Source organism: Rhopalosiphum maidis, chromosome 4 (genome assembly GCF_003676215.2).
Source record: "Rhopalosiphum maidis isolate BTI-1 chromosome 4, ASM367621v3, whole genome shotgun sequence".
NCBI classification, from domain to species: Eukaryota; Metazoa; Arthropoda; class Insecta; order Hemiptera; family Aphididae; genus Rhopalosiphum; species Rhopalosiphum maidis.
The window spans coordinates 26,227,301-26,252,906 of record NC_040880.1 but is presented as its reverse complement, the minus strand read 5'-3'; the positions used below and the strand labels follow the sequence as shown (position 1 = coordinate 26,252,906).

General features: G+C 29.9%; 1 protein-coding gene across 2 annotated transcripts in view; it reads left to right on the top strand.

The window, feature by feature from the left end:
* Positions 1 to 5,582: 5,582 nt before the first annotated feature.
* The window catches only part of LOC113550929 (vesicular acetylcholine transporter), a 59,372-nt gene continuing 39,348 nt past the window's right edge, over positions 5,583 to 25,606 (top strand). The window contains exons 1-2 of one of the 2 annotated variants that reach the window (XM_026952900.1): positions 5,583 to 6,377; positions 15,550 to 17,575. In XM_026952900.1, the coding sequence (XP_026808701.1) occupies positions 15,626 to 17,260 (1,635 nt within the window). In that variant the 5' untranslated portion in view covers positions 5,583 to 6,377; positions 15,550 to 15,625 and the 3' untranslated portion in view covers positions 17,261 to 17,575. Of the gene's footprint in view, positions 6,378 to 15,549; positions 17,576 to 25,606 lie in introns of those variants that run through there. The other variant, XM_026952893.1, reaches the window with a different exon arrangement.

The following is a 25,606-nucleotide window of genomic DNA, read 5'->3' as shown; positions in this document are numbered from 1 at the left end:
TGGCTCATAGAGTATTATCAACTTTTTCCACAAGATATTTAAAAATCCAATGTTTTCTTATTAACTTTGTTTAAATAAAATATTTAAAATACTTACCAATTATAATTTGGAGTAATACTAGTAGTAGTATAGAGCTTGACATATTTTTTTTGTTTAGCTTTTAACAATACTTTCATAATATTTTGAAAAATTAGGAAACCTTATACATATAAATAAATGATATTCTAAATTTAAATGTTAATATACATTGAGTTCCTAATGACTTTACTAATTTAAAGTGAAAGAATAATGATGTTTTGCCATAGTTCCCAAAAAATTGGATTGGATAAAAATATCTAAGTAGATTTCGATTAAATCTACACAAGCACTCTAGTAGTCATTATTTTAAAAAATATACTAAAAGTTTTTAATAGTATTTTCTTGGACTTGATGCTTTTAGCAAACCATCAAGGAAATCATCAAAAACATTTCTCCTATAGAAAAAATAACTAAAAAGAAAACTAATAATAATATAAAAGTAAAAATAATCAAAAAATTGTTAAAACCTTACTGACAAGACGTTTATTTAATATTCAACAAATACGTGATAATGGAAAATATGTCAAAAACATTTTAACCTTCTGCGTTATTTAAACTGTCATGAATGTCTATTTGTCAAACGTATATTCCACTTTAAACATTTAGAGCCATCTTTCATCACATTCAATCTGAAAACAATAAATAAATAAATATAACCATTTGTGATTTTGTTCGATTGCTGTTAAATGTATATAATATATAATATTTATTCAAATACATAATACATAATACATATATTATCTTTAAAAAAAAATTGTTTTTATAACAATATGTAAAATATAATAATTCAATCAACTAATAATTGATATTTGTATAGGTTTCTGTAGGATACAATCATTTTTATAGCATTTACTTGTAAATTTTAATTTCAGAATACTTGTATATGAAACGCATTAATTTAAATTATTTTGAACCAAAAAAATGTAAATCATTATTTTAAAGTAAAAAATTAACTATAGATTTGCATAATAATAATTTAATAGGTACTTAAAATATAGTTTTCAAATGTATTAAGTTATTATTTATTCACTCGTGATGTAGATACCTACACATAAATATACATAAATAATACATTTAAAATACTGCAATTTCATTAACATATTATTATATGAAGTTTCTATAGTATAAATAATATTTCAATGATATTTTTTTTTCTTAAAGTAAATAAAACAAATAAAGAAAATCCACATAAAAAATTATAATTTGATTTTTATAATTATTTAATATGCATACACAGGACTTGATATGATGTTTGTGGTTTATGATTATTACCTATATTTGAACGAATATAAAAATAAAAATACGAGTTTTGAATTTTAGTATATTAAATACTAACATAGGGTAGTTGTATTAATAGTATTTTATAAGTTCATTGATTACGTATACATTTTAAATATATATATATATATATATATATATAGCATAATATTATACAGTAGAAAAAAAGAAAATAATAAAAAACAATTTAAAAATACATATTTCAAAAACAATTCTACATAAACTATATCTTTCTTGGAATATAATAATATACATTTTATATTGCAATACAAAACTTCAACTCAGCTGAGATCCTTTCACGAGTTAAATAAACTTTCACGTCATGTACTCGTGAAACATTGAATATTTTTAGTTAAAGATAAAAAGAATTTTTTAAATTAAATAAACGTTGCAAATTCCCTATAAAACAACACACAAAAATCAGTAACTCTTATATTTCTCATACCCTTTTTTATGAGTATGTACGTGACCATAATTGAAAAATTTTCTTGTAGCGTTTTTGTTTAAATTTTATTTATTTTGGATGTATTGTTCTTTTAAATGAGCATAACTGTATAGAATTGTGTCAATTAATATATATTAGAAATATCACTTGAATATTTATTCTTTTTTATAGATAACAGGTACCTATTTTTATTAATAATAAAAGTCATTCCTTTTTTAAACATATGAATAATATTATAATAAGATCTATTTTAATGTGAATTGCGAAATAAACTTAACTACCATTTTAGGTAGTCATTTTTATTATATAATATGATAATTATTTTTTTAGATTTAAAGCGGCAGTATTGATTTTACAATACCGTATAAATGTATAATTAATTATGAATATATCGTGGGCATTAGTCAAAAATCTCAACAAATTATGTACAACACACAAACTTTAAATAAATAATTTGGAGAAATTTTTTATATATCTAGGTACTTTTGAGAAAATCACAAAAATATGTCAAAAACATTATACAGTTACATAAATTAAATCTATTTATACTAAATTTTAATAACATGATAAAAATATTTGATTTATTTAAGTTTTCATAAAACATCGATTTTTGTAAGTGAATTTATGAATTACAAGTACATAAATACATTAATAATATAGAATTATTCGAGATGAACCCACGACGAAGTTGTTTTTTGAACGTTCAATCTTAATTGTCTGAAATTCTAGGTGTCTAGGAAAATATAAAATTCATATAAAATAATCCTAAGATTAAACAATATTTAAACAAAGTTTAAATAAGCTTACATCATAAATAGTAGACTTTAGCTATAGTAAATAGGTCTAAATAAACAATTAAATATTTACTAGTGTGCTTATTAAGACTTCAGAAGCTTAAGTTAACGTGCAAATATACTCTAATATATATACGTATATATATATGTATTATATGTGTGTGTGTGTTTCAAGTCAAATTTAGACCTAATAAACAATAGTTGGAGTATTTATCATCTGTGAATTATACTTTAAAGTTATTTATGTTAGTAACAAAATGATACCTAAATATTAGTGAGTATTTTATTCTAAATTACTCAAATCTATTGGATTATTATTACATAGGTTCAAGAATTTTGAAATACATATTGTAATTGATTGATTTTAAACGTATTAATTTTTAATTTAAAATTGAAGTAAATTGATTTATTAAGCAGGTAGCTGTTGCCAACTGAACAATCGTTGATCGATTGAATTTAGAAAAATATTCTATTCAGTTGACCATATATAATTAGCTATAATTATATCTTGATAAAGAGATTTTGTATGTTAAATAGTAAATAGGTAAAAAATATATATTATTGTACTTCAAAAATAGTTCGGTTTGGAAAAATTTTTACATAATATTTTTTCTTTTGATTTTCAGAAGCAAAATTAACAATACTTAAAGTGTAAATATTTATATTCATGTAAAACAGTCGCTAAAGCTTAATAATATATCACTACTATAGGTGATTTCTAATAACTTTTAATAATCTTACTTTTCTTTAAAATTAAAACTGAATATGAATGTAAAAGTATAATGAACATGGTGTGTTACTATTATATACAATTTATTTATGTAGATACTAATCTTAAATATATATGTATACAATTGTAATAAAATGCACTTAAGTACAAAAGTATTTTCTTTTATTTCATAACTGCAGACTTAAGATTGCGAGCAAAACAAGGAATGTATATCTATTTTCGTTGTAACACTATCAGATAGAAAGACCTAAAAGAGTGTTTAAAAAGTTTTTTGTAGCAAGTTAAAAGATCGAAGATTGAGTTGAGATGGTGCTTTGAAACATTTTTCGATTACCTATCGAAAAGCGAAAACAAAAACCACCGATAGCAATCAAAAATTGTTGAAGAATTGTAAGTAATCTCGGTATCAACTCAACTTTAAAATCGTTTTTTGAATACGATAGATTATCAATGGTTTCAAATTTAATTTCACAGTAAGCTATACCACCCTTGGTAGTTGTTACAACGACGGCGAGTGAGAGACCAACGCAAAATACGTGCTTTCTATATTTTTTCAGTCTATATAGGGTTGTAGTAGTTTCTCGAAAACTATAATTAGAACAATGTATGTCTCGTAGATACGAACGGCCTTATTATAATAAAATAAATATCTTACGCGATAACACCTAATCAACAGTTTCCTTATAATACGTGATGAAAATGTGTTGTTAATAGAGATCAGGTTTAATTCCAGACACGATGATTTGATATAGCACACATATACGGTTTAAAGCCAGACTTTATGAAAAGTTATTATTTCAAGACATATCCAAACGAAACGAGATGAATTTTAATGTTCGAATTACGTGCAGCAGTTGTCGTTCATAGAGAATTCTTTTTTATTGACTCGGGTTATAGTTCAGCGAACTATCGTAAATATAGTTTATGTAACTCGCATAGACGAGCAAAATCGATCGCGAAATTATTTCCAAGTCGTAAATTACGTAATTTTCAGTAATAATTCAATTTGTTATAAAACAAACACTACACCATGAACGTGTAATATCAGCAGAACACTGCTGTATGTTTATATGTATTTTACCGCCGCCGTACAGCGAACGGGCGCGTCGTATATTATATTTTCACATCGTCAGTCCGATACGGAACAGCAGTTTACCACTGCCGCCGCCCGTAGCCGACAATACGATAAGACAATAAAACACGTTATAACAAAACACGCAACACACATCTCATCATTGTTATCGTTGTATTATTGTCGTTGTACACGACGTACAAATACGCACAGCTATGCTGTTCGGGCGCGTTCGTCGGACGCTGCGGCGTGTCCTGCCGCCCAGCCGCGTAACACTGTATATCCTCGTGTCGTATTATCGCCATGGCGCAGACGCGCGTATCCCGCGTGGTTTTTGCCCCGTGCCGAGCGACAACTACGACCTATACATGTTACTATCGTAGTAGTTTATGTGCGTGCGACTGCGGCCATCATAACATGTACGCCGTCCGCGAAACCGCGCCGGCACACTCTCTAAAACGGCGATACACGCGGACGAACGGCAATAAAGTCGCCCGTCTCACGAGTGTATATATATATATATATACTATTATACTTTACAACTGCACATAACTGCTACGACCACGCAGTACGGTTTTGTATACGTGTCGTATACCGTGTATAGTAGTACGACGGTATTATGGCGGCGGCGGCGGCGTTTCCGTTCTCCGCAACCCGACTTTTCGTTTCCACTCGCTCGTGCGTGTCGAGGAATTAGTTTTCTGTTTACACGAGCCGCGCGCGCGTTTTCCGCGGTCTTCGCGGCCGTGATAACCTCCAAGTCTCTCTCTATCTGTAAACGTATATACGCTGCTCGCCTTTTACATTATAATATCACTATAACCGCGCACAGCGGATAGGCGCTGGCGCGCGATACGCCGGGCGGCCGCAGAGCGGTGTAACGACGACGACGACGACGACGATAATCAGTCGCCGGCCTTAATTTGCATACCTATGCGCGTCGTGGGTGGGTTGTGGCGGGGTGGGCCTGCGAAGAGCCGCCGGGCCGCGTTGACCCAGATACCCACTGGCTGCGAGGGCACGCGCGCCCGCGCCGACGCCCGACGCCGGGACGACGGTCCGCGGGGGGCGACCCGCGCGAATCGAGGCGGCGCCCGGGCGGAGCGCCGGCGCCCCGGACACGCCCACGAGCGGATTCGGCGCCCGCGGCGTTCGAAGGGACCGGCCGGCCGCACTGAGCGTCCGTCACGCGCCCGAGCTCGATCACCAGCCACAGTCGCGCCGCGTTTTTCCGTATGTCCATCACGGTAGCGTAACACAACGGCAGCACCGCCGTCAACGTCGTCTTCACCATTACCACTACCGCCGCCGCCGCCACTGCTACCGTTATCACGACGACCACGACAGTAATTTAACAGCGACATCGCGTACGACTGCCTTCGTTTTCCCACACACATATCTACATTATTGCTCACGGCCCGTTCCCCGCCGTCCCAGGACCCGACGGTGCCCCCCCCCCTCCCCCCGCCGCGCCCCGCTCGGCATCTCCCGCGACGACCGTACGGCCGTCAACCCTTGACCGACCGCCGCTCGCGACCTCGGCCGGTACCGCACACGCGTACGCGCATACGCGGTACTCGATCGCGACGACGATCTTTGGCTTTGAGAGATCCGCGGAGAGTGCAACCGGCTATACTGCCGACCCGCCTGCAAATCGCCGTGCGACGCCTGCAGAGCACAGCGACCGCGATCGCCGTCGTGTGATGTGCACCGGAAGTTGGTGATCGCGCGCGTGCTGTCGCACGGGGAGTCGCGGCGTGGTCGGTACGCATAGTCGACGCTCGGTCAAGGTGGATACGGACGCGGCGCTCGCGACGGCCGACCAGGTCGGACCGGCTGCGGCGGGAGACGGCGGCACAACCGGCGGCAAACTGCACGCGGCAATCGTAGCGTCGGTGGCGGCGTCGCCGCAGAAGTTGGCCACCACCATCAGGGGCTTCTGGAACTCGTCCGCGGGTCCGGCTGCCAATTCGGTTCTGGGTGAGTATTGCTATTACGTAGAACGCTGTACACTCTGAAAAGTCGTCACAATACGATAACATGTAATACAATATTATGCGCTTATAATACGCTGTCACCGTTACTTTGTAATCATTATTATTCCAAAACATGAGCGACCGTACGTCCGAGCAGAGTGTAGTTGGTGTGTACCTATTGATATCACAACCGTGTGAGTACATTACGAACCGTGAGTCGAACAGGCGCGTGACATAAAACGCATACCGAGCGAAGACGCGTTTCGACTGTACGTACGCATTATTATAGGGCCCGACATCGTCAGCCGCAGCTTTGAGTCGAAACGGGTTTGAACTCGGATTTGTAAGACCCGCGCGAAAAATGTCAGCCGGCTTTGAGCGCGAAACTGGAAACGTGAAACCCGTTTCGCCGATCTCGGCGATTTAGAATTTCACGTCATTTGATCAGCGACTTAACTGATGGTCGCTAAAATCTGCGAGTAATTCGTCCGGGCTCGATTCGCTCGCTCCGCGTGTAACGTTTAGGCGACAACCGTGTCAACTATCTGTGTGGGTAGTACGCGTTATTCGCCGTCCGTTTTATCTACAGTCGACCGCACTAGACACCGGTAGGTTACTATACAAGAGGACCGGCAAGGACCAAAAGATTCGCTTTATTCCAAAAAAAAAAATATCAAATCATACGACGATATTGTTTGGATTGTTTTTGGATTGCGTCTCTGCGCAGTGAAATATTAAGATTGTTAACGCGGTAAAGTCGTCTTGGGTTGCTGAAATTTTACCATATACGAAGGATATTATGTCTTTCGTTCGTCCACAAATTAGTTATTATTTCAAGATGGTATAATGCTATACATTATAATACCTATATAATGATTTAAATGTATTATCGCGTGCAAATATATACAATGGTTTGAATAGACGACACTTCGTCTGAAGTTGAAATGAATCTATGCGAATCGTAATGAAATACTACGTTTATTTGATATTAATCTTAAAAATCTTCCAAGTGTTTCACAAAATGTGATGCTGGATGGCGAGAGAGTATATAAACAAACTCTATAAACTCACGTTTACCCTGGTCTCCGCTTAAGGTCCTATTTAAGTGATCCAGTCAAGGAGATAAACAACGTACATTTCTCCCTTCAATTAATGAATATATAATAATTCTCAGGATGCCCTACAGTCGTAAATGCACACACTAAATGTCACCGCAATTCGACTTTACATTATACTAATCGAATAACGATTTTTACATACAATTGTGAAATAATGTATGATCTACATGCAATATTAGACTATTATTAATGACATTTTATATGAAATTATTATATTCTATGTTTGAACTGTATTTTTTACTTGTATACAAATAAAAATTATTTTTTACTGTTTTTCGTATGCCTTGTGGGACACAGGGTATCTAACTGTATTCCGTCATTACATCTATTTAATTTATAAGGAGTAATATATAGGCAATTTATTCTTCATTTCACAAAATATGTATTATCATTTATCTATGCAACACAACACTTTTGTCAAGGCGATGGTGGCATACAAACAGTTCCAGTGATGTGATATTAACGTTATTTTACGGAACCGACTGAGCGAATCTCTACCAAAAAGGACTTACATAACAAATAATAATGTAATTTATTAAAATAACTAAATATTATGATAAATGAATGTAATCGATATATATATATATATTTGCAACAAAATGTTAAATGTCTTTAAAGTATTTTATTATATGAATAGTTTACAACTATTTCGTATTTATGTATCACTGGAATGCTTTTTAGGAATTTCGTTAATGGATTCATTACAAAGTTAAACAAAATTGATTGAATTGCTAAACTGTATATTATACTTGTTCGAATTCAAATGGTAGATCTTTTTAACTATTAATCATTACTTTTTTTAAATACCTCGTGTAGTACTCAAAAAAAAAATATGTACTTAAAGAGTAGCTTAAATACAATATACTTAATTAATCTGTACTTGTTTTAAAATCTTTACATTTGAATTAATAATTGTTTAAATTATAAACCTAGTAATTTGTTATCATTTTCCGGAGTAAAAAAAAGCGGAAAACTTTCAATTATTCTAATTGAGTTAATAAACACACAATAAAATGATTCCATTCATCGTTTCACTAGCTTTGCTCGATTAAGCTTATTGTAAATCAAAATATTCTATTTCATTTAAAAATAGATCTGATCGGAACTCGGCTAATGCAGAACTACTAGCGAAGGTATAGTACAACATATTACTTAATACTTTCCAAAAATATTTAAGAAGGTTAAAATCAATATTTTTAATACAAGATCAGAAAACCGATTATTGTTAGCAAAAAAAAAAACACAATTTACTTGTCTAAACCTTATCAAATTTGTTAAACTTAAATATATATTAATTATAATAGATCGAATTCCGTTACCTACCAAATATTTCGTTCTTAAAAATACGTTTTACTGAACAAGTACAATGCACTCGAAATCAAGTATTGAGTCGCGTCAACAAGATATTACCATTGTTTTAAAAGTAAACACTTTAGAAACTATCGAAAGAATTAAACTGAAAAATAGCCCATGATTTTAAAACAATTGGTGTAAGATAATAAATGTTATTACTTGTTCTGTATGACGTATGTTTCTTTACGTTTCACTATGTATTATAGCAATATAATAATAATGAAATATCACACTCTCGACAAATCGAAATCCGAGGAAAATTAAATAAAAGATAAGAAATTGTTATTTCGAGAATAGAGAAATCTGATAATCTGCATTGGAATATTTATAATGATAAAAATATAATATATTTTCGATTAAGATTATTTCAATTTTCAATAATACACATTATGTGAAGACATTTTATAATAGAACTTTAAACTTAAGTTTTTATTTAAGATATTTTTTTTACGCCACCGAAATAATATAAAACAGTAACTAGTATAGCGATGTAATATGACGTATAATACCCGGTGTTTCAATATTTATGTAATGAAATATTGAGATAATCAATAACATTTTTGTGTGTGGTTTGAAAAAAAAACATATCAAGTTATAGAATTAGTGACCAATTATGTGCAAATGAAGTAACTTAATTATATCCCGAAAATTGTACAGACATTGTTGTAATAAATTTATGATCATAACTGTCGAAAATTAATTTGAACAAATCATTTTTTGTACCAACTCGATAAAGAATATTGTAACGGCTTTATATTTTTTCTCAAGCCGACGGAAACTAGTACGTAGCTATACCATTATATTTATAGGTTTTAAAGCCATTACATGTTTCGCAGTAGAATAATTTCTCGTTTTTAGATTCCAAATTATAGACCGTTACAAACGACGTGGTTTTTTTACTGGCTTTTAAAAGCTAAAATTGAGTTGACAAATCTTTTGGGTGTAAATCCCGTAAGAACGTACAAATATATTCAGACTCATCAATACAATATATATATATATGTATAATAAACATATATAGATATATATTTACCATTATCATCGGTCCGTGTACGCAGTCAGTTAGATGGGTTTTTGTTGTGGGGGAGAATAAAGGAGAAAAAAGTAACCTAATTTCTGATCCCACCGTGACGGGAATACGCATACTATATATATAACATAGGGGGATGGTAGAAAACACAACCGAAACCGCGTTTGCATTCGGTTTTCGAAACAAAAGGCCTACAGCAGTTGCGGCGGCTTTTTCTCACTGGTATTTCACCACCGCCGCCCGCGGCCATCAGCCCTCGGCAAACTCAATTACTTCCTGCGAGCGCCCGCCAGTTGTGCGTAGTACATGCAGGTCAACCCCTCTAACGATAATTTTCTTTCTTTCTTTCGTTTTGTTTTTTTTTTTTTTTTTTTTAGATTTCGAGGAAATCGCAATAAGAGCCCTCGGGAACCGCGCGCTGTTACTTTGCACGTCCGTCGGTTCTTTGTTCCGAGAGTCCGGAGTTCGGTGCTCATCTCGCCCATCGTGGTGGCGGTCGAATACCGTAGTTTTCGCTTAGACGTTTATTATAAATACCCATAACTGTATTGTGCTACGCGTAAGTACCGTGCAATGACCTGCAAGCTTATGACACGCGACGCGGTTTTGGCCAGACCGAACGAATGAACGATTGGCACCAAACGTTTTTGTAAATCGAACGAACAAACGCGAATAACCTCGGCTGAGTGCGCCGGTTCGTTTCCGCGTTTCTCGGAAGACTAGACTTCACGGGATCGCAGGTGAACGAAAACCCGCGATCGGATGATCGAGTGTCGTTTCTACGTTGTAACGACGGCGACACCGGTCCTATCGAATCTCCAACACTTGTCTTCACCTATCCATCGATCACTATTGAACTTACCTCGTTTCATCCCCCTCCACTCAAGCTCGTCATATATAGACCACTCGTGACGATTTGCGGGCGCTCACCGCACTCTGATATAGACCGCAGATGTAAGGTGTATTCCAAAGACGAACGCGTTTCCGCCCAGTCTTATTACGGCGACATCTATGAGCGCACAATAATAGACGTTCGGCTTATTAATTTATACACGTCCCGAGTTTACAAAGATATTTTGCACCACCCCGACGTTCTGCAGACCGACCGTTGTTTTCTTCGTGAGGCGAGAATGAGTCGTAAAACGTAGTTTTCGCTCACACACACACACACACACACACACGATATAATATGTTGGGAAGGGAATAACGAGGTGGAAAGACCGAGGAAAAGTTTAAGTGCGTACCGTCACGGCATCATTCGAGAAATTGAACATGCGACGACGATATAATACGTTTTATGTATACGAGGGCTGTATAACGAATAGGCGACCCTCTCGCGCGGGCGTATTTCAGATATTATAATACGATGACGAGCCACGGCGCGGGGTTGATTAGGTGCACCTAACAACGGCAATCTTAGTGGCCGCCCCAGTCTGGTCACTGCGCAAACAAATGTCGATCCCGTCGGTGCAGCAATTCAGTCGTAAAAATAACTTTATACGTTTACATGCATACATATTATATCGATAGAAGATATTTCGTTTACGCGAGCTCCATAACTTGTATCATGCTCACTGTATATACAGCACGTAATATAAGCTCACAGACGAGTTTTAATTATAGGTGCCTACGTGTTACTATACCATCTCAATAGAATACTTTTAAACGGAATCTGTCGCGGTGGAGAAAGCGTTGCATAAGATATGTCTAATATTAATGTTAAGTTATTTTTTTTTTCGTCACATTAAAGTACTGTGCCGATTTAACAGAGAAATTAAAACATATACTTACTACGCGTATAACACACCCCGAATATTTCAATTGGTTTTACTTTTGCTTGATTATTCTATGTGTACATAACGATGATTCATATAGAACAAAACTAAAATTATTATCATAACATTTATTGATTGTACGTTAGTTTTTATTGTAAAAATAAACAGATATACTTATATTTTATATTTATCAGGTGAACAAATTATTATTGAAATATTTAATTTTTCGAAAAATCTAGTAAAAGTATTTCAAAATTCGAAAATGTTTACTATTTAACGTGAGTTCGAAATTATTTTTATTTTTGTACTGCTGAATTGTGAGCTGTTTGCTATGGATATTATATCAACTAATTATTCTAGGTAAAATTCTATTACAAATTCAAAAAAATAATTTAAAAAATTAATATTAATTAAACGTTAACTGTTCGGGTAATCTCATAAAATATTTTAAACTTTCAAAGAGTATTAAATTTGTTGAACAATATAACTGGAACAAGGTATTAACTATAATATAAATGAACATTAGTACACTTAGTATTCATACTATTTAATTAACATTGATTATATATAACCGTTATCATTAAATTATATAAAAAAAATAATTTTTAACAAAAAAGTATGAATACTTTAATATTCCAGTAGTTATAATTTATACTACCTATGTAACAGATAAGTAACTAAATATTAGCAATTTTTAAATAAATTAAGTATGGTTAAATTTTTTTTGAGTTAATATTTAGACTATTTACGTTATTTCCATTAAATTTAAAAAATATTACTTCAGACATACAAAAAATTATCGAAATCCTTCTAGATATATCATTAATACTTAATAATTTAAATAATTTAAACTGTAACTTATTTATTTTATATTCTTAAAAACGCTTTCCGCGCAAATATTTGCTACTTGTAATTTAAAGCTAAACCTTTCATAAATAAATTGTAATCAAAATATTCAACTATTCATTCAAAAATTCCGTTAATCATTAATATTATTTTATAAAATATCCGTATACGATAATGTTACTAATAATAATAATATATTTTTCGTTGTGCAATAAGTATATAAATATTAATTAGCGTATTCTTTATCCTAGATACATAATAATATAATTTAAATAAATAAATATGCCTATAGCATAGGTATTTGAAATAATACACGTTTGAAAAATCGTTTACATTTTTCAAAAAAATAATTTTATTTTTAATTGTCTATTTAATTATTAGATAAAAAGTAGTTGTCGTACGCATTTTCTAAAAATGATTTCAATAATTGTATCAATATTTTAATATAAAATAAATTTACATTGATCGATTTAAAAAAAAAATAATCATTTCTTATATGAAAAGAAAATATCGCCTATTTTATGTTAAAAGCGAAGTAGGTAGTTGATTTAATTTCAGCAGAACAACGGATTTTTGAAACGTGATAAAATTTACTTAAATGTGCACGGTTAAAAAAATATTTTCCATCAGGTTAAGAATAAGCTACCCCTTTTCAAAGTTCGCATAAACAAATTTTCCAACCCAATACATTCCAACAGAATATTTTATTAAAATTGTAATTTTATTTTTAGTTATGCGAGCGTAACAGCTTTTAATTTATTTCATAGGTGGGTAGAGTTAATCGTTCTTATTTCAATTTATAAAATTATAAATAAGTGTTTTAGTTATTTATATTTTTAAAGTGTTAAAAATTTAATTAATTTTTATTAGGTTTGTTTTATTGTGAACAAACTTTTTCATAATATTAGCGACTTAATTAATTAAATTAATCACCGTAGAATACATTTTTATATCTAATCGTCCTAAACAATCAGCAAACGTAAAGTAAATACACTTTTCATTTTATATTAACTATAACAGATTTAGTAACATATATATATATTATATATTTACAGTTATCAGTTATATATTATAATAATATATAGATTATATTATAATATAGTTTTAAGTTTAGATATGCTTTTGATGCATAATTTAGTATAAAAATTTCGTCTTACAAACGCAAGTAAAAATCAGTATGTAAATTGAAATATAAAATTATGATTCAGTAATAAAAGAAAATCTACTAAATTAATATCTATTATTTAAATAAACTCAAAACTAAAATATGCAAAATATGTTGTATAAATATTTAATATTAAATATAATTATAAATTAATCTTAGTGAATGGGCTTTTCTATACACCATATAATTGAATTATAATAAAGTTAAATTAATTTGTTCATAATAAGATGTATTGAAAAGCTAAATATGGTTATTTACTAGGTAATACAAATATTACATAGGAATACAAAAATAATTTAAATATTTCATAATTATTGACAATTTGCTTTAAAATAGTATACTAAAAAATCAAAAAAATCCATTTATTTGAGGTCTAGCTGTTACATTTTCTCTAAACACTTATTAGGTTATAGATTTAACTAAAAATAGTTTTATTTTCATAAAATTTAATTTATGTTTAGTCAATAATTGAATTTCATTTTGTTTGAATTTCAAAATAATAATTATTTTGATTAATATTTAATCTGTTTTATAATTATTATTTATTTTTAAATTTAAATTTGTTAATAACATACATTTTTTAGAATAAAAATAGATTTGAGTTCTTAATAATAAATCATAATGCGATAGATAAAACTATATTTCTTGATTTATAAATTTATCTTATTTTAGAAAATTTAGTGAAATACCAAATAGATAGAAGATTTTTTCTCCCTTTTAACTTAACTATTTTACATATACAAATTCACTGATGTTTTTCTTTCTTTATATCAAACGAATCTGCATCAAGTAAAGAAACACGTACATTATCGACACCCAAACCCTTTAAAATGAACGAAACATACTAGGAGGGTCGCTCCCTTCCAAAGTATATAGTGACCGGTTAATTAGCAAATTGCATCATTAAAAATAATGAGACAGGGTATTGACTATAGTGGATGTCTTTATAAACTTGGCTAAAATGTTTGCGGGGGACCAAAATAAACACAACAATCATTGTTAAGGGAAACGATGACTAAACATAAATATACTATTTATGCATACTGCATTTAAAATCTTTTTTTAAATTATTTATTATATTGTATGAGCGTATATATATGTATATGGTAAAAGTATATATTCTTTTTTAAATCAATATATTTTTTTTATTGAAATTATTCTATATGAATTTTAAATAAGTAAATTAAATATTACATTTATTTGTTGCTGTTCTTTGCAATACATGATGCCTCGTATGTGTTGCTTGAATAAAACAAAAATAGTGTTAAATTTGGCCCAAAAAATAATTATATTTCTCATAACATAACTCAATTATAAAGGGTAGTAGTTGGGTTGGTTCATTATGATAGCAACCATGTAATTTATTTTCAAAATGTAAAAGAGAATCGTTTGTGCCGCGAGGTTACGCGTGCAATTGACAGTCCCTTTCATTGACAGCTTTGTTACTTTAAATACACCTAAGCCCTCAGGAGTATGTGGCATCTATAATTATCACGTCTTTTACACTAAATTAATGTTAAACATTAATAACAATATCATCCGATTATATTGCTATGTACAAACTAAAAATATACATTTATGTGATTTAATATGGAAATAAGTAAATTAATAATATTATTAAGTGTAACAATAATTTTAAATACTATTAGCAAAGAAAACTGTATGTTACCATAATAATTTATTTTGAATCACTTTTTTAGTTTTCTTAAAGTTTTTCTCACAGCAAAGGTGCAGATTCCATATTTATTTAATATATTATTTTTGTTTATATTGTCGAAGAACTTTCCATGATGGATTTCATACCTTTGCAATGAGATACACTCATTATTTTTCATCTGATGTTTTACGTTAATTTTCTAACACAATTATTTTGTATCTTTTTGTTGAAGGTTGGGATCAATCATGGTGAGTTCCATCATCGTTTCATCGGGGGAGGTCGTGTAATGTGATATCAGAACCTTCATCATGGAACCATCAGGGAATCCACTATTTCGGTGTTGGAACGCTGTAGGCACGTTCCAAGTGCCACTTATTAATTTAGAAGTCAACGAGCTTAAGGAAATACTATGGGAGAAGATTCAAGAGCCAGTTATTCAAAGAAGACTGATCCTAGTTATCGTGTCTATAGCATTGTTGTTGGACAACATGTTATACATGGTAATTGTGCCAATCATACCAGATTATTTGAGGTATGTAGATTCTTGGGGTGAAATCCCCACGGGAGTAAACTTTACGGATGATCCGATCACTCCGCCATCCCATCATGGACAAGATTCAGCAACTGGAGTCTTATTTGCATCCAAAGCAATTGTACAACTTATGGTGAATCCATTTTCTGGTGCTCTAATCGATCGTATTGGATATGATATACCAATGATGATTGGCTTATCCATTATGTTCCTATCCACCTCGATATTTGCATGCGGAAGAAGTTATTCCGTCCTTTTTATCGCTAGAAGTCTTCAAGGAGTTGGTTCAGCGTTCGCTGATACATCTGGCTTAGCAATGATAGCTGATCGGTTTACCGAAGAAAATGAAAGAGCTCAAGCATTAGGAATTGCATTAGCATTCATCAGTTTCGGTTGTCTAGTAGCACCACCTTTTGGAGGCGCTTTATATCAATTTGCGGGTAAAGAAATTCCATTTCTTATACTAGCATTTGTTTGTCTCGTTGATGGCTTAATGTTACTTCTAGTTATGAAACCCATAAAACAACAACTAAAAGAACAAAAACATTTGAAAAAAGTTCCAACCATACCCATATGGAAACTTTTTATGGACCCATATATTGCTGTATGCTCTGGAGCCTTGATGATGTCAAATGTTGCACTCGCGTTTTTAGAACCTACTATATCCCTTTGGATGGAAGATCACATTACTCATGACAACTGGAAAATGGGGATGATATGGTTACCCGCATTTTTCCCACATGTGTTTGGTGTAATACTAACAGTAAAGCTATCAAAATTGTTCCCAAACTATCAATGGCTTATGGTGGCTATTGGATTATCTCTTGAAGGCCTTAGTTGCTTAATAATTCCTTTCTCAACCTCATATAAAGTTCTGATGATCCCTATCTGCATTATATGTTTTGGAATCGCGTTAGTGGATACAGCTATATTGCCCACTCTTGGATACATAGTAGACGTTCGATACGTTTCAGTTTATGGTAGTATTTACGCGATTGCCGATATTTCGTATTCATTAGCTTATGCCATTGGTCCTATAGTGGCTGGTGAAGTAGTTGAAATGATCGGTTTCACTTGGTTGAATATCATCATAGCAGTTTCCAATTTAGCATATGCTCCAGCATTGATGAGGCTAAGAAATATATATGACTTCAAGCCGTTCCAGAACGAAGCCAATATACTCATGGCTGACCCTCCAGATAAAGAATATCAAACGTATGCTATGCAAGAACAACCCATACCAGTTAATAATGAGTATAGTAGAATGGAAGGACACTCAGAAACTAGTATGGATGGTCATGTAGCAATTGAAAATGAAAATGCCACATTCCACCAACCTCAAGATACCAATCCTTTTAGAAGACCATCTCAACCAGCACAGGATAGGAATCCATTTAGGCAACAGCATTAAAATGATTAATCGAGAAAACTATTGATCTTTATTAAAATAGAACGTAAGATGCTTAGTATCAGACATTACCGTTTTTAATTAATAGTTTCTCGGAAAAAAAAGACTTAATACAAATTATATGTGTAGACTAAGCAATATTATATCGTGTAGTCGTCAAGTTTAAAATTAATGGTGAGCAAACCCTATTATGCTATATGGTCTATATCGTTCCTTATTTATTTTTTGGCAATGAAATATTAATTGAGTGTTAAGGGGAAATATGAATATTTAGAATATTTATAATATTATTACCTTATTATACATATTATGACTAGTATTCAGTATATTTGAATATTTCATATTTTTTACAATTTGAAATCATGTAATTGAGCATCTATTATAAATTAGATAATAAATACCAATTTAACATACAAAACAATTAACTTATATAGAAAAAAAAAATTATAATTTAAATTTATGAGAAAATGTGTATTTTCTTTGTTGCATTCATAAATAACTTAATTTAACTTTCAGATCAAATATTTGAATAAATATAAATTGAGCTAGAAAATTAATGACATTCTATATCATCTAATTAATTTTTATTGAAACACCAAATTATTATCAATTGGATAATATGTTTTAATGTACCTTGTATGAAATTCTTCTAAAATCTCTTGATGTAATACCTATTAATGAAATTTGTACCGCATAAACTACGATTACTTAAAATTAACATTGTAATTGTATTATCTATATTATACAACAATACATCAAATAAATTAAACTGACGAGAAACATAAAATATTACCTATTATTAAGTAATAATCTTACTTTAACACTAATTTTTTAATAATTCATTCACCACCACAAAAAATATTAAACGTATTCAAGATAAATTAATAATTTACTGACAATTATTATACATTTACATTAAGCAAATTTATTGTTAAAATGTAATCTACGTATATAACTATATAAGCAAATTAATTTTAAATTTCTTTTTTAAATATTTAAATACTAAATATTCTTTTTTTATTGTAAGTGAATTAAAAACCATCAAAATTTAACAATTATCGCTTACGTTTCTATTAAGTTAGATTATTTAGATTATAATATTTACCCGTTGTCCATAAAATAAAAATGGTTGTTGATATTTTGTTATTTTTGATAGTCTTAATAATATTGTTATAGACTATGAAAATTAATAAAATATCATTTATCACTTTTCAACATTAACAGTAAATACACTAAGATATATAAATAATTTATAAATCTTTCGTACTTTCATAATGCTCAATAATTAACTGAACATATCAACTGCAATTACATTTTAAAAGTTTTAACTCTTGAAATATAATATTATGCAAGCACAATTATAAACACTTATTACATATCCATGTGAAAAGTCGAGCTTGTAATATTAGCTTCACATATTATATAATATAAAAACTATTAAATTCAATCGGTATAGACTACCTACAACTTATTTGCCTTAAACATTTTCAAGTATCAATTAATATTTATTATATTATTATAATACATTAGTTCATTAGTATATAAGTAAAATAATTAGATATTATAAAATTATCTTAAGGGGTAACCAATCATATCAACACATATCATTAAATTCTAAGTTGTATATAAATTAGCAATACTAATTAATATTAATAAACATGTACAAAAATGTTTATTTTTATCAATTATTTTTTTTTTTATACATATTTATGTTAAATACATTTTAATATTATTATGCCTATAATAATATTTACACTTCATTGTGTAAGCAACCAAGTTCATACATATCATAAAACCAAATTCGATACATATCATTGGTCGAAATTATTGTTAGTTAAGGATTATATGTTAAGCATTTTAGGTTAAGAAAAATTATATATAGATTAACGTTTATTTAGAATATATTAAAATTTACAGTGAACTATGGTTTCACATTTTATTTTATTTTAATTTATTGTCTTTATCTTGTAAACAATTTAAAAAATAACGTAGATTCTTATAATCGATGACTTTAGCTATTCATCTATTATGTCCGTCTCGTATTTATAAATATATTTTGCGTAGATATGTAGAATATTACAGTAATTATTGTTAAACAAATGAACAAATAACGATGGCAATGTGTTTTATGAAATTAAATTCCTAAAATTATTTTTTCGTAAATTGTTTGAAACAATGTTTAATTCATTGAATATCAAACTTATTAAGTTGTTACCAATTTCATCAGTTTTTTTTTTTTTTAATTTTAAAGAATATTATAAATAAGTCCTTCTTGTTTTTTTTTTATTATTATTTTATTATGTTTAATGTTAAAATATATCAATGAAAACAATTATGTAAAATTTATCTAAGCAAACATTAAGCAATTGTATTTATTTATTTTATAGGACTACTCTGTTTTCCATTAGTCTAAACATGTTAGATAAAATTAATCATAATTTTTAATGAAAATAACTAATTTGTTTTCATTAAAAATATGATTGTAAATATTATGGTAAAGTACTAATGGTATATTATTTTATAGGTTACTAATACACTTCTTTGTATGAATAATATTATTATTATTATTATTATTATTATTATTATTATCTAGTTGTTATTTAATCTTGTTGAAATTTATAACCATGTCATTATTGTAACTAAATAAAAAATAACAGTTAATACAATTATTACACTTGTTTACTGTTATAAATTATAATCCTAGAGGCTAGAATGTTAAAGTAAGTAGTAGTAGACTACAAATTGCTTATTTCGTGAACAATTAGTCATAAAAATGTTTTTTGATCGTGATTTTATATTGTTATCTGACCTGAATAAAACATTATATTACATAAAAAGTATTGGTTTTTAATTTTTTAGTCTCAAATTCTTCAAAGTATTTTTTTGATAAAAAGCATTTAAAAATACCTAATGAATTTTCTAAAACATATTTAACTATTAAATAAAATTAATAAATAAATACTATAAAAAAAATAATAAAAACACATATCATTATAAAGTAAATATATAACACAAATTGGAATCAGAAGATGCTAGGAATGTCAGAGATCGGCTTGTAAACTTTCTTGATTTTTCAATTTTTAGAAATGTATTAATTCTATGCAATATTTATGTATAATATAATTTATTTTAATTTTCATTTAGTGAGATAGATCTCTAAAACCGGAAAGTGGATTTTATTGTTTGGGATCTTGTTAGATTCACATTGGTTAGGAAATGTGCAGTGAATTCACTACAGAGCTTAAAAAAAAAAAATTATAACACATTTTATTGGCCGTTTTTTATGTTTTTAAGCTTTATAGCTTTGTAGTGAATTAATGATTGAAGATAGAGTTCTGAAAATCTTCATAGCACTTCTAGTCAATGCGAATCTAACAAGACCCCAAATAACAAAATCCGTTCTCCGGTTTCGGTAATCTACCACGCTAAATGAAAATTTAGCAAAAAATAACTATTGTGATTGTAATAATATTATATCAATAATTAAATGATTATAATGATATAATTATACTCATACCATACCAATATTTAAATAATTGTTATAATATTATATCAATAACAAAATAATTATATTACATCAAAGTTACTCTTCGAAATTGTAACACTCTTCCGTTAATCTTAGAAATTAAATGTTTCGCATTCACCTAAATATTATGAATTTAACAATTTATATTACAAGTTAAATATTAATTAATTGCGAACATAAAATGCTAAGTAATAATATATTCATGGATATTACACCAAAAAAAAAAAAAAAATTTTAGGATACTAGTATTTTTGTAGGCTTCTTTTCTGAGTATACTACATGTACATTTTATAAACCCCTGACCGGTGTATTAAATATGTATGTCCCCTGCACAACAAACATCCCTAAAGAAAAGCTTAACAGCGTTTCCATCAGTCCTTTTGAATATTTTAACAGATTCGATCGTTTTTCGAATGCTACTCGACTGGTAACTATAATATGTAGGTTTATTATGCTGTATTCTTTATTACAACTCGTCAACGAACACTTTTGAAGACACACGCATTGTAATTTATTGTATAGAAAAAAATATTTATACTAAAGGACTACAATATATATTATTTATAAAACAGTGTCGATATTTTGATTGGAAATATCCTGTTTATTATACGTATAAACGTATGTTATAAATGTATAATTTTCACGAGTCTTACATACTATTATATTGTTCAAAATACAAAATATAATATGTATCAATAATTTCGAATAAATATTATTTATTATTAATTTATAGTTACTAAAATCAGAAAGTATAGTGTTACAAAGTGCACTTATATTATTAATACCAATAAATTATGTTACTTCGAATAAACTAAAATTCAAAAAATTTTCAATTTAATGAATGTTTTTTAAACGATTTAAATTATGTGAACATTTAATATATTAAAGAAAATAACAATTTTTGAGTAATAGATATATATTTATTTTTTTTTAACTCATTATAACTATGAGTTAGATACATATTTGAACTAACTTAGTTATAATTTATAACTATAATAAAATGTAATGCAAAATAAAGTGATAATCATCATGTTTATAAAGGATGATATAACTTATAGTGGAATGCTCCAAATTTCAAAGATCAATATTTTTTGAACGAAATGTGATTACAACAGACTGGCAATATTTGAAAGAAAGGTATAAAGAAACATTACAACAGTTACAAACTACAATTGATGTGTGATGAACATTATTTTCTGTTTAGCTATCTATTTTTTTCGACATTTGAACTTCATACGTTCATAAAATTAATTTAGGTAGGTATTAATAATAACTATTATTATTTTTTTAACATTAAAAATAACTTATGAGGAATCTTTCATTAAATTTTGCGGCAAAAAATGTAATTGTATTTCATGAAAACTGTTATAAATATTCCTGTTTTTGCTAGATTTTTCCGAATTATTAAAAAAAGTACAGAGAATTTCATAGTTATAGCCTAAACCTAAAATATCAACTAGATTAAATTCTGTAGTAGAAAGCACCATGAATATTAAAAACTGAAGGAAAATGTACAGATACAAAAAATAAACAAATAAATATGTATTATATAAATCACATATCATGATTCAAATGGACGCATGGGGTACAACATTCAACACATTCCTTATTCTGCAACGAAACAAAAATTAAAAATCTTAACCAAATGAATGATATTTTAAAATGTTTATAATATTCTAAGTATAAATCAATAATTTTCACTAAAAATTACCTAACGTTTAATGAAAAATGTCGACAATGAATATAAAATATGTTATATAAATAATTAAGTATTCGTATATTATATTTTAGAATACTAGAATATTTTCTATCTTTGACGTATTCTACCTTGCATATTATTTGAACTATTTAATTATCACATTTATACCAAATGTTTTTATTTGTAAACAGCATACCTTTAAAATGTAATATGATTTAATGTTCATCCATTAAGTACCTACGTATCTCAACGATATTCGGTCGCCCGAAAGGGTTAGTTTCTTTGTGGAATTTGACTCGGTCGGGGCAACCTTGGAAAGTCAAAACTAAAGAGGTTTCGTTTTACTATGAACTCGATAGAGGGGGACTATTTTGAATAAGTTTAGTAAAAAAAAAAGTAAAATCCACCCCAAATTCATTCGGTACAAGTTCAAAAGTCTGTACAATTTAATCATCTGATGGGACCATCAAAGGCGCGTTTCAGACGACACCGTCGAGTGCTTTTCGTTTGGCGTATGGTCCACGTTCAATAAAAATATGGATTTTTCAATTCAATAACCCTCGACACAGACCGTGCGTTGCTATTGATAAATTGTTATTATTGTTGTTGAAGTGGGCACCGTGGCGATTACATTAATTGGAATTCGACCGGTGAAGTGGCTGCCATGACTAGAGAGGATATTATAAAGAAAAGTACATAGAAAACACGGTCTTTAAATATTGTATTGCACAAAAGTTCTTATAAGTATTAGGACCAACATTATTTTTTAATATTAAATTTATAAAACATATTATGTGATTAGTAAATCACTCATTTGGTTTGCCTATTTTTCCATTTATCTAATAATAGTAATAATACACTAAAAACCAACATAAAGTCACAAATAGTCCATATGACTTGAATAGTGGATAAACGCTATTATAAAAATAAATACATTTTCAAAGCAATATTTTTTTAGTGTACTCTAAGTAAAATATAAAAAATCTATTTTAGTATTATTTCTGGAAAAAATATATACTAATAAATAATAATAAGATTATTTTTAGCAAAACTATGAAAGAAATAAACTTTTTGAGCATAAAAATTGTTTATTTTCTATTTTAAAAACTATATCAATAATTTAGAACTTAAGGGTTTTTAACATAAAGAATTAAATAATACATATTTATATATCAGAAATTTAAATTAAAGAAGTTAATAAACTCAATGCGTAAACATTTTTTGATTTCGAGTAAAACATTTGCATTATTGCGGATACGGTCAATATTTTTAATGTTAAGTAATTTTGTCAAAATAAAGTTATCAAGAGATATAAATTTACTACTAATAAATTACATTTTTTGTCTAAAAATGTATGGTATAACATAAAATATAAATTTCTGACTTTCAAAATATTAAAAACAAACTAAGAGATTAAGTTATTGGATTATGTTTAGTAGGTAATAACTAATAATTAAAGTAATATTTGATTCACAAATAAATGTTGGATATAGGAATCCATAATTTATGATTAGTTTTCAACCCTAAACGTAACTCAATATCAGTAGAGTATACTATACACAGGGAGTTCAATTCTATAAAAACGTGAAAATGTTTTTATAAAATATTATGTAGGTAGGTATAAATATATATTATATACTCGTAAATATTGGTTTAATAAAATACTCTTTCTCTTCTGGAAATTTGTGTGTACACTACTGCTCAATTTATCATATTTTGTCTACAAAAATATAACGATTACAAATTACAACACACGTCAATGTCTATATCATAAAATAATAAATTTTAATCCCCTTATGGTTTTGGTTAGATTTATAGATGAAATTTGAATATATTTTAATTTTCTCAACATTGTAATTAATATTTTTTTTAATGAACTTTGAAATTTACAACTGATTACAATGAATATCCATCTATTATTAATTCATCACAAGTTAACAAAAACGTTATGATATCCTATAACGACAAAGCCAGATATTATAATAAACATGATTTATGTTAAATTAAAAAAAAAATAGGTAATAATAAAATCAGATACGGTAACTAATAATTACTTTTCAAATATAGAAATAATGAAGCATTAAATTTTTAAATCTTTAAATTATTAATTACTCTTTTAAATAAAAAAATAAATGCATAATAAAAAAAAAAATTTTTTTTAATTATATTCGTAAAAATCTCTTAATTATTTAGCAATAATAATTTCGCGTAGCTTTATACAAAATTAAAAACGTATTTTTTTCCATGGAAACGGAAATGAAGCATATTTTTAATTTTAATTTTTACTGCACAAACAGATTTACAATAAAATTGAATTATAAAATATTTCGTTCAAAGTTTTAAGTGCTCGCATTTATTATGGTGCGATGTATATTATATATAATTTTTGTAAAAGTGTATTTCTCACTATTGCCCCGCTTCTAGGTCATTGATAATACGGCAAATTTCAAGTCGAAATTATTTTTTTTTAATTTTTTTCATCATCGGGCTAGCGTCAATATACCTATTAAATATTTTTACGACTGTCTCGCATCGTGTCTGTCGGACGAGAAATTATCGCCCGACCCGACCTACCACCTAGTGTGTAATTTTTACACCCTAAACGAATCACAACCGCACGCGCATGTGTGTGTGTGTGTGTGTGTGTGTGTTTGTGTGTGTGTGTGTGTGTGTATCATATACGCGCGCCAGCTATATCATAGTGGACCTAAATCAATGCCAAAATTTAGATTAATAAAAACCCCGCGCCGTCGAAAGTATCCCGCGTTGATCCAGGCGGTGACACGACCTCGTGGTGGCGGTGCAATAGACGCGTCGGCGGGGTTGATGAATAGCGGCGCAGCGTTATACCCTTCTCTGCCGGGTCGTAATCCAAGCACGATGTTGTGTGCGTGTTTGCGTGTTCACGTGTGTGCGTGCACGAGTGCGTGCGTGAGTGTGTGCACGAGTGTGTGGACACTATATATATATATATATATATATATATAGCAGTAAGTACACGGGTATGGGGGTGGGTAGTCGTGGTTAGCTTTGCAGCACGCGTTTTGGATTAACGGCCATGGTGGGGGGAGCTAAGGGATGGCGGGATTAGTGGATTACCGTCCGGAGCCCCGAACGAGACGGA